Genomic DNA, 23,520 nt, shown 5'->3' on the forward strand with positions numbered 1-23,520 from the left:
AGCTATATGTTGTTAGTAATTATCAAAACCACCCAGGGATAGTTGCACTTTCAGCCATTCACCTTCACTTGAAAACTAACGGAGGATACACATTGCATGATCAACAATACCCACTCCTCTGCAAAGCCCAGTCTCTGCATGATCCCCTGCAAATAGGCCCATTCCACGCAATCGTATGCTTTCATCATATCCATCTTCACAACACACCACCCTATCTTTCCTTTCTTTCCGTTTCATTGAGTGAATGCATTCGTATGCCGTGATTACGTTGTCCGTGATCAATCTGCCCGGCACAAACGCGCTTTGCTCCTCCAAAATGATCTCGTCCAGAATCTCCCTCTGTCTATTAGCTAGAACCTTAGAGCAAATATTGTATAACACATTGCAAAGTGAGATAGGCCTATACTGTGTAATATTTCTCGGATTTTTTATTTTTGGAATCAACACAATGATGCAAAATGTACTCGGCAAAACATGTTAAGCAAGAGTAATCTGTGGAGCTGTATACAAGGTCACCTTGAAGTTGTTCTGCTGATGGCGCACGGTGATATCCGGCGAGAAGTAAAAGGCTTCGATCTCGAGAATGCTAGAACAAGTTCAAGAAAGTTGTTCGATTTTACTTCATGAAAAGCAAGCGGCAAGAGTGCCAGAAAGCTAGAAAAAGTTTAGGAGTATACAAGTAAAAACAGTGCATGTTGCATATTTATGTATACTTTGCATGTGGAGTACATATTTTGCGTTCCATATATAGTATGTAACAGCTCCTGGAAAATAGCATCAGGTGGCACCTTACAAGACAAACAGCTCGTGGAAAATCAATATGCAGGCTAATCTTTTTATTGAAACCACAAGCATCTGAACCAGTTGCTCCTCACAACTACCATTAATTTCCAATGTGGCAATGCACATCAAGCTATGTGTTCCAAAAGAGAGAAACTGTAAACATACAGAGGGCTAAATGAATACCTAAATTACAGTTATCAGTAATTACACGCTCACCACGTATGTCATTCCATGCTTATCTATCTCCTGCGGATTGAGCTCCCATTCCGAGACAAAGAAGCTGCTCCATTATGCCCCCTCTCAGAATGCATGTATGCAAATGACAATGGTTCCGTGCCCTGAACTGAAAGTTCCCTACCTGGCGTTCCTTCTCCTTCTGGTGGGCTTCCTGAATCCATGTTTGTGAGGTGCTCGAAAATGTGATTAGTTATGTTTAGTGGGCTCTCCGTTGCACCATCAACATTTTCTATTGCAGGCTCATTTTTAATTGGAGTATTAGATGGATTATCGCCCTCATGGAAGAGCTTAGAGAGAATGGCAGGCCATCTGGGCCATGAACTCTGACTGCCGTCACTGCTGAATTCATGTCGGTTGTTGTAAATGGTTATGACAGCGTGCATGATTAATGCCAGCACTGAAGATGTTCCTGTGATGATGAACAACCCCTGAAAGCTGAGCAATGTAAGGCTGCTTGAAGTTTGGGAGCCATCTTTGTCGAGGCATGATGTAGCGCCGTACAATTCTTTTTGCATATTAACCATTCTGTCGTCTGATGCGAGTTTCAGTATTCCCCTCGAAATATCAGGTGTGAGTGGAGAGCCTCGAGGGAATGCCTGCAGAGTTAGCACACAATGAGGATCAGAAAAGGCTTCACTGGTGGTATACATGCCAGGCATAGTGCTGAGCCAGTTATTAAATTATCAATTTCCACCAGCCCAAAATAAAGCGAGGCAGTTATATTGCTCATTCACGCAAGCCCTTGGTAAGGTGATTGATCATAATTCTCGCTCTCAAGAGTGGCAAATGATCTTACTGAAATTAAACTCAATATACTTGATACTGCTTAGTGTAATACAAACAGAAAGTTAAAGCAAACTAAATGAAGACCTTATTAAGTAGATTTATCATGTCATTCAACACTTCAAGAAGCAAACAAGCATTCTATTTCCCAATTGGAAACAAATAATATAGCACCACTTTCCACAGAACATGATCAAGCATTTTTAGGTTCTTGACAATGAAAATATCTAATCTTAAGTTCGTCCTTGGTTGGCTTGTTCACATGTGACAAATCAGGAATTTTAAAGTGCAATTCAAAGATTGGCTAAAACTATAATTTTAACCAACAGTTCACTCTAATAATGTTTCGTCTGGAGATAGTCTGATGGCCTATAAATATATACAAATTTGAGCTACTAGCATGATCCTACAGCAAAATAGCAGCGGAAATTGATTCAGCATCTAGGATTTAGAATGCAAGAAATGTGCTACTATACAAAAATAGGAAACTGGTACTCACATAACCAAATCCATCGAGCTTGTAGGTTGGTCCAACCATAGTGTAGTTCTGGCAATATTGTTTAAGGAACACCTTAAGGTATGGTATCTCATCAATAATGACTGCAACTCTTCCAGATGTTAAGGCTTCATTGTATTGCTCAGGAGAGTCTAAGGGAATCATCTTTGATTCATCAATTTTCAACCTTTTCAAAAGAACAGGCAAGAAAGAATCATTGAGGTAGCCGACATAGCTCCCGTTCCTGATAACTTCTTCTAAATTGGTGACTGTTGGCTTAAGTTGTTCCACTGTGAGAATTGAGCTTAAACTTGCAGTATAACTTTGCTGCAATATCAGCACTACGAAAAGCCAAACAACTACTGCAATTCTTGATAAGTTGTTCAGTATCCTCTCCCTATGAGCAAACACGAGTGTTGAGAAGGAGAAGTAGAAGACCAACCCAATTTGACTGCCCGGGGGCCCTCTGAAATCTTTATTTGTTCTATGCTCAATACACCAGACTACAAAACCAGTGAAGACAAAGAAGGCCCCAGCTCCTAACCATAGGTCGGCTTTCAAAGGATTTAGGAATGTCCATGCAGTCTTCTGCCTCTGGTCCCGAACTGGAACCAGCATGCGCACCCCTGACTCTGTGTAAGGAAGAGTGAAATCCACATATCGAGAACGGTTGGCCAAGATTGTTATATCACCTACCACCACATCATATTCCTGCCAGCAACACATATAAAGTGAGTTGAGCTACTTCCAATGACTTTAAAAGGCTATAGTTCCCCTTAACCTTACAGGGCTTTACAAGAGTACAACATATGCAAAGTACTTTTTTTTTGCGGGTTACATATGCAAAGTACTTAATTGTTAATTAAACTAATAACTGGGAGACAACCCTCAACTTGGGCGTATTCATATTGATACACCACTAAAATAATGCAGATAAGACAAAATGCAAGCAATTAAGCATAATCACCTAGAAGAAGAGTCTGACAAAATCTCGAAAATTCTCATGAATGGTAAATTGTACAAAAAATGTAATACAATCTGGAAAAGGAAAGGAACCGTACAATTTGTCAATGTAGACTATTTTTTTCCTTGTGTGTGCACGGGTTAAACAAGCAACAATAAAGAAAACTTTCATGAACGAGTGCAGATATATGATTTTATACATCACCATACTAATGACCAATGGTCAATTAGATAATTACACTCTACTCTTTGTATACTTAAGTATTTGAGAAGAAAAACACTGAAATCCTAGTGTGGATAGGCCATTCTGATCATCTCACGAATTTATTTCATTTTTGCCAGTTTTAGCTCCAAATATATCTCCTCTGGGGTAGGAGAGATCATAAAAAGGAGAAAAATGGAACAAAAAGAAGTCCATGCATACCTTACGATAAACACTGTAGACAAGATCGTCATAAGTTCCTTTACTATTTCCTTTCTTGTCTGCAAACGGCTTATAGTGAAGGGGTACATCGTAGGATAATGCATTAATTACTGCCTCAAACACATCTATGCAGAACCCCTTGGGTTTACCATTTTCAAATTTTACAAATTCGTCAAACCCAGGTTTGACAGGTACGCCTATTTGGAGAGTTTTATTCATTGGCAATAGCCAACCTCTAGGCACATTTTCATTATCTCCTGGCCATCTGATGGTGCCAAGATCAGCCTTCACATTTAGACTGCCAGAGATGCCAGATCCTGGAGTCCAATAACCGACTACTTTTCTCTTTTGACCGATAATGTTGATTATCGTGTAATTGACTGATACTAACTGCATGTCTGCAATACAGAAGTTCCCGCTCATACCCATGAACGTGACGTCCAAGAGTGAGCCTCGCAATTTTTCAGCAGCCTTTGAAGTATCAATTCTGTCAAAGTCAGTGGACCCATTGTTTGTTACAGATGGCCCAAAGTCTGAATTCACATATCCAGCCTTCTCTGCTGCTAATGCTAATGCCCATATGGTATCATAAGCATAGAGACCATACACTGAGGGAATACTTGCTGAAATTCCAGGATTTTCCAACTGGTATTTCTTACGCCATCTCTGACTAAGTTTATGAAGTTCCACTGTATCTTGAACATAAGGTTTCAACCCAAGAACTCCTTGCATCACATCAAGTGCTGGCGAACCAACCACATCAAAGATATCTGTCAAGCCATATGTGGTAATCCAGACAAAGCCCCGGTCCATCATCCCTTCATCTTTAGCAAGCTTGAAAAAGTTACGGGCTAAAGTATGAGACATACGCACAACAAATACACTTGTCCAATTCTCTTTTAAGCTGGAGATAGTACTCTTTAGATCAGCCTCTGTAGCTGAAGGATGGATCTTGCATCTGTATGAAACATGAGTGTCGACTTGTCTGAGGGCGCCAACAAGATCAGGAATGAACCTGGTATTAGAATCGTCATCCTCAAAGACAGGGATGACTTCCCTCCAACTGTGTTTCTGAACAAGTGCGGCAATAGCTTCTGCTTGAGAGGAGTCGTTCCAAGGCGTCCGGATGAAGTATGGAGTTTGTCCAGATGGCGACGGGCTATTTGCAGAGAATGAAATGATTGGAACCGATGATTTGTTCCCAAGCTCCGCAAGAAATTTAGCCTGAGTTGACGTCTGCGGCCCAACGATCGCTTGCACACGGACATTTTTCAGTAGATCAATACCTGCAATGATACTAATTTAAAACATATATTTTACAGCAAATTAAGGGTCACTATCAAACAAATGCAAGGAAAACATGCATAGGTACAGTACATAGCAGCACCTAAGCTTTTGGGTGGCTCTATACCATTCACTAATATATGATTAAATTGGTGTAAAATCTGCAATACAAAAGGTTCGGGATACACGAGGTCGGTTTCACCCTAACAAAAATAACAGCTGATAACAGTATATTTTCCCTCGCATAATAAACAGATATAAATAACAACTTTTGAGAATAGCTATAGGTTTTCAACTCATATACTTCAGTTCCTCTACTGATGTCTCCCCTGCCATGGGTGGACGGGGAGACTTCCGAAATTACTTGGCTCGACGAGCTGGGGGACGGGGAAGCAGGGGATACCTTCTATCTATACCTTGGGGGGCGGCGCGACGGTGTCGAAACAAGCAAGTAAGGAGCCGAGGGCGCGCCTAGCAGGGCAGCGCCGGCCGCCGGCGACATGGGAAGTGAAAAGAAGTAGAAAAGGGCGACGGCGCCACCCCTGCCGGATGCCATGGACTCGCCGTGTCGCACTGATGGGCCATGGGACAAACTATATACGGAAGGTTGGTCTTAAGTTAATCAAGGCCCATGATCGGCCCACCCAAAAGATTAGGCCCATGTTTTTTCAGAAGATCGTTCGGCCCATGTGCCCGTCTTTCCAATAGCAATTAGTGCCTGCTCAGTTTAGTGTCAGATCAGCTTATAGAATGGTGATGAACACGAGGGAGCACCGGGTGAATTGGTTGGAAGAAACTTCGGGGGCCTCTTCCATGGAAGCCAATAGTAAAGCATGGACTGATCTATGGCATATTAAAGTACCATCGAAGCTAGGGTTTTTCTATAGCGTTTGGCACGGCAGTCGATTCCCTCGATGGATCTCCTTCACCACAGAAACATGTCGACAACAAAGGTATGTACTTTATGTGGGCGGGATGACTCCTGGAGACACGCACTCTTAGATTGCACAATGTCAAGATGCATATGGGCTTTGTCTGATGAGGGTCTAGTGGAGCAGATGAGCATTAACACTGATCACAACGCAAGAAACTGGCTTTTTACGTTGCATGAAAAGCTGCCGCAGGAGGACTTTGTACTCATGGTGGTGACTTTGTGGGCGGTGTGGCGAGTGCGGCGGAAGGCGATTTATGAGGATGTTTTTCAGAGTCCACAAGCCACTAACCAGTTCATTCAAGCTTATATGGCAGATTTGAAAGTCATCGAAGAACCACGGAGAGAAGATCCGGGGCGATCTTTGGCTCGAACGCGCCAATGGATCAAACCTCCGGCTTTGTTTTTCAAGATAAACGCTGATGCAGCAGTACCGCAAAACAGAGGACGAGGAGTAGCGGTAGCTAACTGTCGAGATCATAATGGTGTTTTTCAGGGAGCCTCGGCTATTGTTTTCAAATGGGTTCACGACCCTCCCATGCTTGAAGCTTTAGCAATCCGTGAGGCTCTTGCCCTCGCCGAGGATCTAAACTTGTGGAGATTACATGTGGCATCGGACTGCAAGGTAGTGGTGGATGATATCAAGCATAGAAACCCGGCAAGTTACGGAGCAATTCTATATGAAATAATAGAGCACAGTTCTTCTTTTGAGGCTTGTAGTTTTGTTCATGAGTTTAGGAGCTCGAATTTCGAGACTCATAGGCTAGCGAGGCATGTTTTAAAGTTGGGGGTTGGCCGCCATGTTTGGTTAGGCAACCCCGGTAATCTTTCTTTTGTGGATGTAAACATTGATCACAATTAATAAAGGGCCTCGCAGACTGTCTCAAAAAAAAAAATTAGTGCCTGCTCAGTTTGAACGGGGAGGCTGTGCAGCGCAGCAGCGGGCACGTACCTGCGGACGCGGCCTCGACGGCGCCGAGCCCGGTGTCCCGGAGGTGGAGCTTCAGCCTGGTGCGGTAGCCGGCGTGCCTAGCGTCGGCGTAGAAGTCCTCGAAAGCCAGCTGGATGCACGTCCAGCTGATGTTTCCCACCCATGTCGACCTGTCCAAGATCACACCCACGTCCACCACCTGACGCCGCCGCCGAGGAACCACGCCACCCCGCCGCGCCGCGACACCGGAAGCGCCGAACAGAAGCACTAGAGCGAGGAGGGCCCCCGTGGCCACCCGGAGAAGCGTCACAGCTGCCATGGTTGCCTGATGCTTTGGTACGTGAAGCGATGAGTCTGTGGTTCTAGTTGTGGTTGTACGCCAGCTAGCCAGTTCATTTCATTGACCAGCTACACATCTCTCTCTCTCTCTCTCTCTCTCTCTCTCTCTCTCTCTCTCTCTCTCTCTCTCTCTCTCTCTCTCTCTCTCTCTCTCTCTCTCTCTCTCTCTCTCTCTCTCTCTCTCTCTCTCTCAGCTCACACTCAGCTGATTGTGTGTGTTTACGTGATAGATTTAATGACACGACTACTAGAATTACTTGGCGCCAGCCATGGAATTCCCGGTATACATGTCGATCGTGACTTAGCTGATCAGTAGACATGGCACGCGTGGCTGCTTCTGCTACGTACGGTTAACTGAAACAATCCATGGCATTTCCAGCCTTCCAGGGTGCAGCGACGTGCGGACGGTGCGGGGTCAAAGTTGTTGACCACACTGGTGGTCTAGGTCGGTCTCCCTCCAAATTGCCGTGGCTAGCCGTTTTCCGCAGGCTGCCGCACTGTTCCTGCAACTGGAGTTTTCCGCAGCAGCAATCTGCTAGTGAGAACTCGAGAGATCTTTGTAATACTAACGTGCTAAATGAAAGTCATGGCAACAAGCCAAAGCAAGCTCGTTGGAGAATCTTCATGAAAGAAACAAGCTAGGTCGAGAACGACGGCTAATTAATGTCTACTGGTAGAGAACTTCAGAGCAAGGGAGGCATATGTCTCTAGCTATCACGCGGGCAATTGCCAGTGGCACATTGATTTTCTCACTCTGGTTCCGGTCCACGAACAGTCAGTCATGCGCACAAGCTACTCCGACGCGGTTCTGTCTTCGGACGACACCAAATGCCCGTGGACGTTTGGATGTGTTCGCCGAGAGCGGATAGTAGAGCGGTCATCCAATCATGTGCATTAAATAGAAAAGAGGAAAACTGACTTTCATTAATAGTTGGATTACTTTTACGTAGCAAAAGGATCCGAGTCTCGTCTACTTTTTGTCCGATGTGGTCACGTGTCCCACGTCCTACTCTTTGTCGGGATCGGCAATATGCAGATCTAGTATACTTCGTTAGTCTTTGCATAATGACAATCCTAAGGCGCCATTTTCACACAATAAACACGTCGAATCATGCACGCCATGTGGTGAAGCATTGATATCACATAACGAAATAATCCGCAACAACAACAATATACATATACAACAACTGCAACATTGCAACATGGCGACGAGGAGAGCCAGATTGGAAAAAAAAAACTAGAGCATGAACCTGGTGGCATATCTCCTTTCATATTGCTATACATACAGTCAGAAGGTATGAAAACTAGTAGACCAACAAACTCATCAATTATACGGTAAACAAAAATGTACTACGATACATCTTTCTTCTTCCTATTTTACCGAAAAAGGGTCTCCCCCGCTTTTTATACAAAGCAACCAACCAAACCATAAAGGGATAGGTGCTGGGGCGGAAGCAGCATAGTCACGCCCAAAAGAAAAGATAGAGAAAGAGCAAAAGAAACAAATGCCGACAACGGCGGATCAACAAGATCGAAGAAGCTTCGCGATCGTTGCGCCCACCGGCATCTTCCACTAGGCTCCAAGACTCTGAAGCGCCGGCACCTATCAACACCTCCAAAAAGGATCACGACGATGACGACGCTGCTGCCAAGGGTTTCCCCCGGTACACGACGAGGCGAGAGGAAGGGTAGCCCCCGACGCCCTCCCGGAAGGTCAGGTGGCACCCACAGGCGCCACCGAGCCGGTGTCGGCCAAACCGACAGGGGTTTCCCCCGATCCCAACCCGCACCTCGGGAGCTCCGGAGCCTGCCACCAAACCAACCACCACCTTGCGCCAACGCGGTCATGAAGCCCCACGCCGTCTCACCACGGCACCGCGAAGTGAGGACAGCACGGCGAAGAATCAGAGCCGGGACTAGGGCATCAGCACCGTCGGCAAGCGGGAGGGCCCCACCTCCACCGTCAGCAACGGTAGCCGCCGGACGCAATAGTAGGAGCACAGCAGGCCCGGCCGAGCCCTCGTGGGCCCGTAAAGCTCCCGCCCTCGCGCTGCTGCCGGCACACCGTCGGCGCCGCCGCCCCACATCCGAGCCGCTCCTCCTCCACACCGCGCCGCAGACAACGAGGCCACGCCGGGGAACCGGCCCGCTAGGACCCAGATGGGGCCGGGAGGGCCCAGATCTGGGCCGGAGGCGCACCGCCGGCCACCGCACGTCACCACGCCGCCCTGACGCCAAGGGCAGCACCGCCACCGCGCCCACCGCCGGCGACCGTCGTCGGGCCGCCGCCTAGCCGAGCAGCACCGCCGCCATCACCTGCCCCGGGAAGGAGACGAGCGCGCAGGGACATAAGGGCCCGCCGCCGCCGGCACCACCCGGGCCAGCGCCGGGGGCACCCGCCGGCGGCGGCAGGGGAGAACCACCGGAGGAGGGGGCCGAGAGAAAGGGGAGGGGCGCGCCGGCCCGGCCACCTCCCGGGGAGGCGGCGCAGGGCGGGAACGGGAGAGGAGGGTGGGATGCGCTGGGGAGGAGGAGGGCCGGCGGCGGCGAGAGGAGGCTAGGGCGGCGGCGGAAACCCTAGCGGGAGCCTAGCGGGAGGGAGCGGGTCAGGCTCAATCCCTCTTCCTATTTTATCCCAAGGAATTACAGCTATCTCGGAGCATTTGTATTAATACAATAGATAATGGAGTTAGAGATGGAGATAATCCTAAAACATAGACTAATTAATGTATCAACATATATAACCTTTTTTCCTAGCGGTTTTACAATTTACAATTGCGCTTGTCTACGATGTACACCAGGTGCTCATTGTTAGAATTATTGTGATTTAAACCATATGTTATATCCAATAGTTTCTAGGAAAATCCCATAGGCCCATGTGGCACGTTCATGTATGACAAGAAAGAAGTTAAAATATTTGCGCTAGTGGAAAATGAAACCGAATGGTGGTGAATGATGAGATTCATCTCCTCATTGATGGCATCAATATTTTGGTTTCGGTTTCATTTCTTCATTAGTATATTGGTTTCTTCATACCGTGCGTGCTAGCATATTTTGTCATGCAAGAACTTGAAACGATTTGCCTACTAATGGGAGACGAAACTGACCACTTAATAGGATTTTCAGTGCGTCTGTTTCTCCTCTCCTTAATGAGAATTAGTGCGTCCATTTCAGTTTCATCTCGTTGCTCCTATAAGAGGTCGCTCCTCTTTCCAACGAGACACAACTCTTCGCATTGTTCCAGAGCATTGCACCGTCTACCTCTTTCCCATCTCGCTTCCTGGCGTGCACCGGAGAGTGAGACAGCAGGCCTCCGAAACCCCGCCTCTTGTGATCCGGTACGGGAGAGGGGCGATCAGGTTTTTGGAGAGCGTCCTTACGCGACTGCTGGAGTCTTGTTCATCGTGGCTGCAAACGGCGACATCACTGACGACGAGTTCCCCAACGACGACTTCTTCCCCGACGTCAAGGACCTCTTCAGCGACATGACGATCGGGACATCTGCACCTTCTGCTACTGCGCCGTATGCCATCTTATCCTCACTGTTAGGGCTAGCATTTGGTTTATTGCTAATAGCAATTGACATGGATATGATGCATTTTGCTTATGATTTTGATTGTATGACTAGTCTCAACGAATTGTTGCTAGTTTCTAGTTTCATCGATATATTGCTATTCATATTTTATCCATTATTTTTCTGGATTAAACTAAACGGGAAAATGCCTAATTATTCAACAATCCAAAAACCTGATATGTGTAGGCAATTTTCTCCTATTGCTTTTGCAACTCTCAAGCCCGCACCATTTGAGGGCGTGAACTATAAGAGGTGGCGTGCGAGGGCAGTTCTTTGGCTTACCACCATGAACTGTTTTCACGCCTCTAAAGGCAAGCCAGAGGGAGAGCTGACTACTGAGCAGGAGCAAGCTTTCCAGGTTATAGACACCCTCTTTAGAGGTGCTGTCTTGAGTGTTCTTGGCGACAAGATTGTCGATCCATTCATGACCATCATGGTCAGTAAAGATATGTGGGATGCACTCGATGCCAAGTTTGGAGTCGCGGACGCAGGAAGTGAGTTGTATATCATGGAACAGTACCATGACTACAAGATGACTGATGACCGCTCCGTTGTTGAGCAGGCTCATGAGATTCAGTCGCTCACTAAAGAACTTGAGCATCTCAATTGTGTGTTACCAGACAAATTCATTGCCGGAGGCATCATTGCCAAGCTTCCTCCTTCATGGAGGAATTTTGCTACCTCTCTGAAGCATAAGAGGCAAGAGTTTACTGTTGTCAATCTAATTGGCACTCTTGATGTAGAGGAGAAGGCGAGGACAAAAGACACACGTGCTCGTTTCCATGAGGGGAATTCCAGTGCCAATTTGGTACAAAAGAGAAATTTCCAAACCCACAAACCCAAGAACAAAAACTATGCGGGCAAAGGAAAATTTGATGGCAAGTACAAAGCCCCACAACCTGTCAACTTCAAGAAGAAGAAGGATACTTATAAGAAGAAAGGAAAGTGCCATGTATGTGGCAGTGAAGAACATTGGGCTTCATCCTGCAAGGACCGCTGGGACATGCGTCAGAATGAGAACAATAGCAAGACCGCTAATGCTGTTATTGGCGATGTTGACATGAAAGATGTCGGGTATGGTAAATTTCCTACCATCCTTTCAGTATGTCATTCTCCAGATTGGTGGATTGACACCGGTGCCAATGTACATGTGTGTTATGACATAAACATGTTTTCTTCTTATCAAGTCGCAAGAACTACACCCGTGCTGATGGGAAACGGGACACATGCTTCTGTTCATGGTGTTGGTACGGTCGATCTGAAGTTTACTTCGGGAAAGATCGTGCGACTGAAGAACGTGCAGCATGTCCCTGCTATAAATAAAAATCTTGTCAGCGGTTCTTGTTTGTGTCGAGATGGTTATAAATTGGTATTTGAGTCCAATAAGGTTGTAGTATCTAAGTGTGGACAATTTGTTGGGAAGGGCTATGAGAGCGGAGGCTTGTTCCGCTTATCTTTGTCAGACTTTTGCACTAAAGTTATTAATCATGTTTGCAGTGAAACCGAATCAAATGTTTGGCATTCACGACTTTGTCATATTAACTTTGGTGTCATGACGCGGCTAGCAAATTTGAGTTTAATCCCAAATTTACAATTGTCAAAGGTTCTAAGTGCAAATCTGTGTGCAAGCAAAGCAACCTCGCAAGTCTCATGCGACTGTTGAGGCGAGGAATTTGGCACCACTTGAACTCATACATTCAGATCTTTGTGAGATGAATGGTGTGTTGACAAAAGGTGGAAAAAGATATTTCATGACTCTAATCGATGAATCTACTAGATATTGCATGATATATTTGTTGAAAACAAAAGATGAGGCTTTGCACTACTTTAAAATCTACAAAGCCGAAGCAGAGAATCAACTCGATCGAAAGATCAAAAGGCTTAGGTCGGATCGCGGTGGAGAGTATTTTTCCAATGAGCTCAATTTATTTTGTGAGGAACATGGTATAATACATGAGAGGACGCCTCCCTACTCTCCCCAGTCAAACGGGGTTGCCGAACGAAAGAACCGAACTCTAACTGATTTGGTTAACGCCATGTTAGATACAGCGAGACTTTCCCGGGAATGGTGGGGGGGAGGCTTTGATGACTGCAAGTCATGTCCTAAATAGAGTTCCTACGAAGAATAAAGAGATTACCCCGTTTGAAGAATGGGAAAGGAAAAGGCTTAAACTTTCCTACTTACGAACTTGGGGTTGTTTGGCGAAAGTCAATGTACCAATTACCAAGAAGCGTAAGCTTGGGCCAAAAACAGTTGATTGTGTTTTCCTGGCTTATGCTTTCCATAGCATTGGCTATAGATTTCTAGTGGTGAAATCTGAGGTACTTGACATGAATGTTGGTACCATCATGGAGTCGAATGATGCGACTTTCTTTGAGGATATTTTTCATATGAAGGATATGCCTAGCTCATCTAGTCAGAGGTCACAGACAACTCCTGGCCTACTGTTCCATTGGAACATTCCGAGAAGAAACACACAGATATTCCTGAGGAGGATGACAATGAAGCTCCTAGAAGGAGCAAGAGACAAAGGACCACAAAGTCATTTGGTGAAGATTTCATTGTGTACCTCGTGAATGATACTCCCACTTCTATTTCAGAAGCTTATGCATCTTATGATGCTGATTACTGGAAAGAAGCTGTGCGTACTGAGATGGATTCTATCATGGCTAATGGGACATGGGAGATCACTGATCGTCCTTATGGGTGTAAACCTGTAGGGTGTAAGTGGGTGTTTAAGAAAAAGCTTAGGCCCGATGGTACAATTGAAAAGTACAAGGCACGACTTGTTGCCAAGGGCTATACCCAAAAGAAGGTGAAGATTTCTTTGATACTTATGCGCCTGTGGCCAGATTGACCACCATTCGAGTACTACTCTCATTGGCCGCCTCACACAATCTTCTCGTTCATCAAATGGACGTTAAGACAGCTTTCCTAAATGAAGAGTTGGAGGAGGAAATTTACATGGAACAACCCGATGGTTTTGTAGTAGATGGTCAGGAAGGAAAAGTGTGTAAATTGTTGAAATCTTTGTATGGTTTGAGACAAGCACCTAAGCAGTGGCACGAGAAGTTCGAAAGAACTTTGACATCTATGGGCTTTGTTGCAAACGAAGCCGACAAGTGTGTGTACTATCGCCATGGTGGGGGCGAAGGAGTTATATTATGTTTGTATGTTGATGACATACTTATATTTGGAACAAATCTCAAGGTCATTCAGGAAGTGAAAGATTTTCTGAATCAAAACTTTGAGATGAAAGACCTTGGAGTAGCTGATGTTATCTTGAACATCAAGCTTTTAAGAGGTGGTGATGGTGGGATCACTCTCTTGCAGGCTCACTATGTGGAGAAGATTCTAGATCGCTTTGGATATTCAGATTGCAAACCTTCTCCGACACCTTATGATCCGAGTGTTTTAATTCGGAAGAACGAGGGAGAAACAAAGGATCAATTGAGATATTCTCAAATCATTGGCTCGCTTATGTATTTAGCTAGTGCTACGAGGCCTGACATCTCGTTTTCTGTGAGTAAACTAAGCCGATTTGTTTCAAACCCGGGAGATGTTCATTGGCATGCACTTGAGAGAATAATGCGCTATCTGAAAGGTACTGCGAGTTATGGGCTTCACTATACCGGGTATCCAAGAGTACTTGAAGGTTATAGTGATGCAAATTGGATATCTGATGCTGATGACCTTAAAACGACAAGTGGTTATGTGTTTACACTTGGTGGTGTTGCTGTTTCCTGGAAGTCTTGCAAACAGACCATCTTAACAAGGTCAACAATGGAAGCAGAACTCACAGCATTAGACACGGCAACAGTTGAAGCAGAATGGCTTCGAGAACTTTTGATGGACTTTCCGGTGGTTGAAAAACCAATACCAGCTATTCTAATGAACTGTGATAATCAAACAGTGATCGTCAAGGTAAACAGTTCTAAGGTTAATAAGAAGTCATCAAGACATGTGAGAAGGAGACTGAAATCTGTCAGGTTCATGAGAAACTCCGGAGTTATAGCGTTGAACTATATAAACACATCGAAGAATCTAGCAGATCCCTTCACAAAGGGTTATCACGAAATGTGATAGACAATGCATCGAAGGAGATGGGATTGAGACCCACTACATAAGTTGTTCATGGTGGTAACCCATTCTTTGTGATCGGAGATCCCGTGAATTAGAATTGGCGAGACAAACTATTGGATAACTGAGAGGAGAATATTTATTTGACAAAAATCCACTCCGTTATGATGCAATTCTCTCCTAATCTGTATGGTAGGCTGATATTTATCTTAATGTGTTTTGAATGGCTTGGGTAGGCAAAGATGTTGTCCTACAGAACATCTAGAAAGAACACACCTATATGAGTTAGACTGTTAAACGTCGCGGTCTGTGAGAGTTGGGTGTTCTCTAATAAACTCATGAAGAGGCCCCGGAGTATGACGCATATGCTCCTACCCGCGGGAAAGTTTTCAGCGGTCTAGTATCGGTCAAGGCTTTTACGTGAAACTTGTTTGCACAAAACTTGCAGTTCAAGGCGTAGTCCACTGTTCAAGTTGTGAACGAGTGTAGCGTGGAGTTCTAGGTGGAAATTCAATTTAACAGTCTTCACCGAAACACCGGTATATAAACAATGTTTTGGAACCATAGGCAAACTTGATGTGCCTCTGGGATCTGGTGGGAGATTGTTAGAATTATTGGGATTTAAACCATATGTTATATCCAATAGTTTCTAGGAAAATCCCATAGGCCCATGTGGCACGTTCATGCATGACAAGAAAGAAGTTAAAATATTTGCGCTAGTGAAAAATGAAACCGAATGGTGGTGAATGATGACATTCATCTCCTCATTGATGGCATCAATATTTTGGTTTCGGTTTCATTTCTTCATTAGTACATTGGTTTCTTCATACCGTGCGTGCTAGCATACTTTGTCATGCAAAAACTTGAAATGATTTGCTTACTAATGGGAGACGAAACTGACCACTTAATAGGATTTTTAGTGCGTATGTTTCTCCTCTCTTTAATGAGAATTAGTGCGTCCATTTCAGTTTCATCTCGTTGCTCCTATAAGAGGTCGCTCCTCTTTCCAACGAGACACAACTCCTCGCATTGTTCCAGAGCATTGCACCGTCTACCTCTTTCCCATCTCGCTTCCTGACGTGCACCGGAGAGTGAGACAGCAGGCCTCCGAAACCCCGCCTCTTGTGATCCGGTACGGGAGAGGAGCGATCAGGTTTTTGGGGAGCGTCCTTACGCGACTGCTGAAGTCTTGTTCATCGTGGCTGCAAACGGCGACATCACTGACGACGAGTTCCCCAACGACGACTTCTTCCCCGATGTCAAGGACCTCTTCAGCGACATGACGATCGGGACATCTGCGCCTTCTGCTACTGCGCCGTATGCCATCTTATCCTCACTGTTAGGGCTAGCATTTGGTTTATTGCTAATAGCAATTGACATGGATATGATGCATTTTGCTTATGATTTTGGTTGTATGACTAGTCTCAACGAATTGTTGCTAGTTTCTAGTTTCATCAATATATTGCTATTCATGTTTTATCCATTATTTTTCTGGATTAAACTAAACAGGAAAATGCCTAATTATTCAACCACTGCTCACACAATCAATCTACTCATCACCATCGCAATTCCCTGGGAACAATCAGTAATCATTGGTTCGCTGCAAGAGAAATAAGTCGAAGATCGAACGGCAGTTGATCAGCTACTGGCCTCTGCCATTCTCTCCACAGCCGTCAGGGTTGGGAGCCACCTCATGCCTCTCCTGTCCACCGGCGGCCAGCTCGATCTCACCGGTCGCCGGGCTTGCCGTCCCCGACCACTCGCTCGTGTAGGGCGCGCTGAGCGGGCTGCCAAGCTCGCTGTGCGCAATAGGAGGGGAGGCAACCGCGTCGTTCCGGACAGACACGGCGCCGCCGTCGTCCTTGACCCTGAATGTGTGCGACGAGGGGTCCTTGTCGTCGAAGAGCTTGAACAAACTCGAGAGCCAGTCCTTCCAGGACAAGTGCGGCGGGAGCTCCCGTCGGTTGGCCGCGACAAAGGTGGCGAGGTGGACGACGCAGCAGAGGAGTGAGGTGGCGCCGGTGATAAGGAACAGGCCCCAGAAGCTGCTGAAGCTGAGGCTGTTGGACGTGAACGGCCCGCCGTCCTGCGTGGCACCATCGTCGTTGGGGTCGCCGAACCACTTGCGCTCGATCATGTTCATCTCATCGCTTTCGGTGAGCTTTAGGATGGCCTGCGACAGGTCCGTCACGTACGGCGACCCCTTGGGGAACGCGAACCCGAACCCGCCGGTCTTGTTGAGCGGTCCCGTCATGGTGAAGTTGTCGCGGTAGGTCTTGAGGAAGATCCTGAGGTAGGGCGTCTCGTTTACGACGGCGCCAATGCTGCCGTTGAGCAGGCACTCATGGATGGTCTGCGAGTTCGGGTACCGCACGAGCCTTCCCTGCGGGAACCCGGACGCCGTCATGGCCCTGAGCACGAAGGAGTTGTTCATGACCCCGACCATCTCCGTGCCCCGCTGCAGCTCGCCGTAGTCGGCCACGGCCGGCTCCAGCTGCGGCACCGTGAGCATGGACGTGAGGCTCGCCGTGTAGCTGGACTGCAGGATGAGCACCACGAAGACCCAGACGAGCACCACGAACCTGGAGAGGTTGCTCTTGAGCGTCTCCCTGTGGGCGAAGACGAGGGTGGAGAAGCCGAAGTAGAGGAGCGTGCCGACCTGGTAGGAGGCCGGCCCGCGGAACTCGCGGTTGCCGCGGTGCTCGATGGCCCAGACCACGAAGCCGGTGAAGAGGAAAAAGGCGGCGCTGACGAGCCAGAGGTCGTAGCGGAGCGGCTTGAGGAAGACCCATGTTCGCTTGTTGCTCCGTTGGTCGCGCACCCGCACCAACATGGCGATGGCCGTCCCTGCGTAAGGCAGCGTGAAGTCCACGTGGTTCGACCGGCTCGCCGTCATGGTGATGTCCGCCACCGCCGCGTCGAACGTCTGCAGAAAATGGAGGAACGACAAGGTTGATTAATTTATCCAAAATTTGCTCAATGGAAAGAAATCCTTCGGTATGTAATGTGAAAACTGATAGGTTTATACATAATCGGCAAGGCCTCTTCTTCAACAATTATAGCTTGATAGCTTGCTCGACAAAAACTCTTTGACCACTTGTAAGTGAATTCAAGTCATCAATCAGTAAGATTGTTTGCTCAATTGTGCGTTCGAAAGAATTACTCCCTCCATCTCATAATATAAGAGTGTTTTTGACACTACAGTAGTGTCAAAAACGCTCTTATATTACATACGGGACAGAGGGAGTAGCTGTTAATTTGACTCGATAACTAGAGTAGTCAGAATATATAATTGTTGGGGTCCAAATAAAAGCAAATTCAAACAAATCTAAAAGACTTTTTTGGCAACCGTTGATAAAATGTTTTGAGTGCTGAAGTTTTGGAAAGAAATCTTCAGCATGTAATGGGAAAATTGATGGGTCTACACATAATCTGCAAGGCCTCTTATTCAACAAGTATATCTTTGATAATTGATAATGTTATAGTATGCAGTTCATAATAAAATATCCAGTATCCAAGTCATTTGTTTAGCCTATAAAAACAGCGACCGATATGAGTGTATGATCAATACGACCAGCAATGCAGTCGATATAAGTTATCCATGCATCTTGAGAACTGGGCAGCAGCCCAATGGCAAGGTGATAGTGGCGCATCCTTGCAGACCGGTGTTCGACTCACGTCGAAAGTGAATTTACGCGATCTGTAAGCTTCTTCTATAGTGCTAGATCTCATTTTCTTATTTTATATAGTTATCCAATGCATCTTCGGCGTGGTCGCCCATCGTTTTCGGCGACGGTAGCGGTCTTTGGCGTGTCACCTCCTCCAAATCCAACCAAAAACAAAGGGAAAAGAGTGCACACATGTTTCACACGCGCACGACTTTTTCTACGATAAATGATACCCGGACCAGCCAAGCAGGGTCCGATACAGTCCTGGTGGCCTAGTAGGATGACAAGGATCTCTCGTGCTACTAGCTCGCCTACTGCTACTATACAAAACTGCAACCAGTTGTTGCTAATTTTAAGCAGTATAATATAATCATCATCGGTTGCTTAATCGCTTACCGCCAGACGAGATCACCCGAGCACGATTCGATTCCCGAAACAAGCAGACAGGGCCACCTACTCTACGCTATACGTACGACGAGCTCGTCGGCACACGACCGAAGATTCCAGTAAGCGCGCTGCGTGCAGTGCAGAGGTAAAATGGACAAATTTGACATCAGCGTGAAAGTATTTCACAAATTAAATTGTTTTTAGAGTATTTCACCCAACTAACCCTTATATGCAGTGTCCGACAGCAAGACGTTGACTCTACTGTTCAGCGCTTTACAGACAAACGCTACACACTGTAGTGTAGCGCCTTTCTGTCGGGCGCTGCACATGTGTAGCGCGTGAGTGATAGGCGCTGCACAGTAAAGTCAGCGTCTTGCTATCGAGTGCTGCACAAAATAGTCGGTTGTGTGAAATATTTCTAAAAACAATTTAATTTATGAAATACTTTTGACCTGAGGTGAAACTTGTCAATTTTTGCCCGATGCAGATCCCAGCCTTGAGACCATGTGGAACGTTCAGTACGTGGGGCGTGATGTCGTCAACCGTGACATAGTGGGCTCACGTTGGCAGGGCACACATCATGCCTCGCTAGGTTCCAAATTGCACAGATAGTACTACAAAATTTAAGGGAATGCTAGCCACCAAATCTAGATTTTCTCCACCTCGTAAATCACAAAGCCGTCATCAGACCATTTAAAACTATGCAAATTGAAAAGTTTAAACTATTGCCGATATGTTTTTTTTTCTAGGGGCCTTGTGAGAGAGTGGCTTTTTATCATTCTCTAATAACTGATTGGTAATTAAAATGGTACTCTATAAAAAAAGAACGCCCTTTAGCAACAACTTGCATACCAAATTTCCACTTGTATCAAAATATAAGACCTTTTTTGATACTCCATTTGTATCAACAAACATCTTATAGTTTGATATAGAGGGAGTACGAGTTAACAAGGGTGAAAGGTTGTTTAGGTTTCATGCACTAGATCATGAGCCACTGGTAATAAATGCTCTAGCGTGCATTAGTTTTCCTAATACGTGTTGCAATGTTAAAAAAACACCATCATCATAGACCTTTATTTTTGCAATATTCCCATTTTATGTGCAAAAAAGTATATATACAAACAATATTTATCTAATGAATGCATGAACACATTTTTTACCGTGTAGGTATCTAATAAATACTATTCTCTCCGATTCATAATAAATGTTGTAATTTTAAACTAAGGTTGAACTAATCTTAGTTCAAAACTACGACCCTTATTTTGAATCAGAGGGAGTAGTAAGATAGAAAATAATAAAATATGTAATGAATCCACATACGTAAGAGGAACGACAGTCTATTACTTGTTTGGCTTATACTCCCTCAGTTTCAAAAGGTATATCTGGTTTTTTTTAAAGTCAAACATGTGAATGTTTGGATCAAGTTTTTTAAAAAAAATATCAATATCTACAATATCAAATTTGTACATTAGATCCATCACCAAAAGTATTTTCATAATTTATGATTTTATATTAGAAATATCAATACTTTATTTTATACTCCCTCATAATGTAAGACGCAAGTTTGACTTGCATGAACATCAATACACTTTATATTCTAAAATGGAGGAAGTATATAGATTGACATGTCTCCGGTCCATGGATATGGATGTTAACCAACAAATTGATAACACTGACGTTTTCAAAGGGAACATGAAACCTTGACAACAATGGTACACTAGCATTCAATGGTCAACTGGCCTAACTCCGCAAAAAAAAAACCCGGTCAACTGGCTTAATGGCTAGGAATATTATTCAAGTCAAAATATTCGTCAAAGAAACTTGAACAAGGTATGTCCAAAAACTCTCGTCCCAACCACACATGTACTGCATGGTGTGTAGTCTAGTCTATGCTGGCCCACACACCTATTTTTCTCTCACAAAAAGAATAGTACTACTCTTGTTATCAAGTTGACCCTTGCTAATATCTTGACACTTATTAGTACCCCTTTGGGTCCTTTTTAGTTCGCATATAAGATTTGTCTGAAGTCAAACCTCGCAAAGTTTGACCCACTTTATAGAAGAAAATACGAACATTCACAACGTGACATCATTATCTTTAGATGCATCTTGACTTAAATTTTCATATCGAATAACTTTAGCATTATAGATGTTGATATTTTTTCATATAAATATGGTAAAATTTTATGAAGTTTGACTTCAGAAAATTCTTATATGCAGAGTAAAAAGGACCGGAGGGAGTACTAGTATATATATCAGTGTATGATATACGTTTGTTTGATCCAGCATAGAGTACTGATCCTAGTTTAATTTTATGTAACGTGTAACTTGCATATCATCACGTCAGGGTAGAAAATGGTGGTTAATTGGAGTGATATCTTTGGGATCATAGTGCATGACTTAACAAGTATGTAATGATAAGTTACAGCATCATGAAAGCAGGTTAGATTAAGGAGTGCTACTTACCCCATTGCCAACCGCTTGGACAAGGTCGTCGTAGGGCATGGACGCCGCCTTCACGTACTCGAACGGCAGGGCGTAGGGCAGCAGCCGCACCGCCGCCTCGAACACCTCGATCACGAACCCGCTGGCCGTCGTCTGGTTCGTCGCCGGATCCACCTCCAGCTGCACGATCGGCTTGTAGCTGTCCGACACGTTCCCCGGCACCGCCACCCGCAGCTTCCGCGCGCTCGTCGGCTGCACCCACCCCGTTGGCCGGACCGTCGAATCTCCCGGCCAGATCACCGGCCCGAGCTCGCCTCTCGACTCGTTCGAACCGTGCCGGCTCAGCCCGTGCAGGAGCGTCCAGAACCCGATGCCCCTCTCTCTTCCGTTGTCCATGATGTTCACCACCTGGAACGCCGGCACGGCGAGCTCGCCGTTCACGAGCTCGAACTTGCCGCCCAGGCCATCGAATTTCGTGCTGTTGATAGCTCGGAGGAAGTTGAGGCCTGATGTTGACTTGCCGAGCCCGGCGATGTCGGTCGGGCCGCCCTTGCCGCCTACGAGCCCAGGTGGCGACGATAAGTCGCCGGAGCTGAGTCGCTCTGCTGCGAACGCGACGGCCCATGCGGCGTCGTACGCCCACAGAGCGTAGCAGCCCATCACGGCTTGCGCCGGCTCGGCGTCCCGGTGGTCGCGCATGTACCGGTGCGCCCATCGTTTCTTGACGCCGCGCAGCCGCGTCGTGTCTGGTACGTACGGCGTCAGCCCGATGACCCCCTGCGGCGGGTCGACAGAGCCGAGGAGGCCCGTGAGCCCGTCGGTGATGATCCACACGTAGCCTTCGGCCATCATGCCGGTGTCCACGGCGGCGGCGAACACTTTCTTTGCGAGCTCGGGGCGCGTGTGCAGCACGAAGACCCGCGTCTGCTCGGACTCCATGCGTAGCAGCGCCGCGGCGATGGCGTCGTGCAACGCCGCGGCCGGGAGCGCGCAGCGGTAGGGGACCTCGGTGCGCTCGGCGGTGAGGGCGTCGACGAGGAAGGGCACGAAGGCGGCGCCGTAGTCGTCGTCCTGGTAGATGGGCACGACGCGGCGCCACCCGAAGTGCGTGGCGAGCGCGGCGATGGCGTCGGCCTGCGACGCGTCGCTCAGCGCGGCGCGGGCGAAGAACGCCGCCGTGGCAGGCGACACCGACGGGCTCGTGGCCGAGAAGGACACGACGGGGAGCTGCGCCTGCGTGGCGAGGTCGGCGACGAAGGCCGACTCGACGGACGACTGCGGGCCGAGGATGGCGCGCGCTCCCTGGACCGTCATCAGCTGCAACGCTGCACGCACGTAGCAAAGGCAAGAACAGAAGGGCTGTCAAAACAACGACCGTGGAGACGCTCTGGTGCGCGCATGGAGAGGATCAGAAGGGCCGTCGGTCCATACCGGCGGACGCGGCGGCGACGACGTCTCCGCCGGAGTCGTGCGGCAGGATCCGAACCCGAACGGGGGAGTTGGGGTAGGCGGCGTAGAAGTCTTCCAGGGCCATGGGGATTGTGGTCGTGGCGATCTTGCCGACTGGCGAGCCGGCGTCGACGATGAACCCCACCTTGACCTCCGTCGGCGTGGCCGGCTGCGCCTGCGACGTCAACAGGATCGAGGCGGCGAGGCATGCCAGGAGGAAGCGAGCGTGGGTGTGCCCAGCCATGGCAGAGAGATCAGGAGAGTCAACTGCTGCGTCGAGGGAGCAGTTTGTTTGCAGTCCGCGAAGACGGACGCCCTGCGCTGCGTGGCAGCTTTGTATAGTCACCACATGTGTAGAGAGCTTTGTTTGTTTTTGGTTGGATCGGATGCTGATTTGCGCGCGTGCAACTTGGGCAATTGGGTCGGGTGGACAGAAACTTCGAAGTGGTCGTCAACACGCTTTTGGCATGTACAATTGTGGCATATGGATATATATGCATATGCCTTTCAAGAAAAAATAGTTTGAGACATTTATATAGATTTTTTTCTCTGCAATGCAAGGTATCACTAGTGGGCCTCATCAAAGAATAGAAAATAAAGACTACTACATATGTACCTCTACTTTTCACTCTAACTTTTTCAACTTTTTACACCGAATCACACTTTTTTCTCTTCAAACACCTGTCTCCCGCAAAGGATCCCACTTTCTCATCCGAAACTACTTTTTCTGGCATCCGATCCTACA

At 46.7% G+C, this 23,520-nt stretch overlaps 2 protein-coding genes across 2 annotated transcripts; both read right to left on the bottom strand.

Moving 5' to 3' along the window:
* Positions 1–783: 783 nt before the first annotated feature.
* LOC123120581 (glutamate receptor 2.9-like) lies at positions 784–7,151 on the bottom strand. The gene is made up of 4 exons (XM_044540586.1): positions 6,854–7,151; positions 3,687–4,972; positions 2,303–3,010; positions 784–1,616 (listed from the first exon to the last, which is right to left on the bottom strand). Exons 1-4 carry the CDS (start codon positions 7,149–7,151, stop codon positions 1,023–1,025), a joined length of 2,886 nt encoding a protein of 961 aa, XP_044396521.1. The 3' UTR covers positions 784–1,022.
* A 9,140-nt stretch (positions 7,152–16,291) lies between these two features.
* LOC123121581 (glutamate receptor 2.8) lies at positions 16,292–23,095 on the bottom strand. Its single transcript, XM_044541601.1, has 3 exons — positions 22,758–23,095; positions 21,348–22,651; positions 16,292–17,752 (listed from the first exon to the last, which is right to left on the bottom strand). The coding sequence occupies exons 1-3, from the start codon at positions 23,017–23,019 to the stop codon at positions 16,469–16,471; spliced, it is 2,850 nt and encodes a 949-aa protein (XP_044397536.1). The 5' UTR covers positions 23,020–23,095; the 3' UTR covers positions 16,292–16,468.
* Positions 23,096–23,520: the final 425 nt, after the last annotated feature.

This window comes from Triticum aestivum, chromosome 5D, assembly GCF_018294505.1.
Source record: "Triticum aestivum cultivar Chinese Spring chromosome 5D, IWGSC CS RefSeq v2.1, whole genome shotgun sequence".
NCBI lineage: Eukaryota > Viridiplantae > Streptophyta > Magnoliopsida > Poales > Poaceae > Triticum > Triticum aestivum.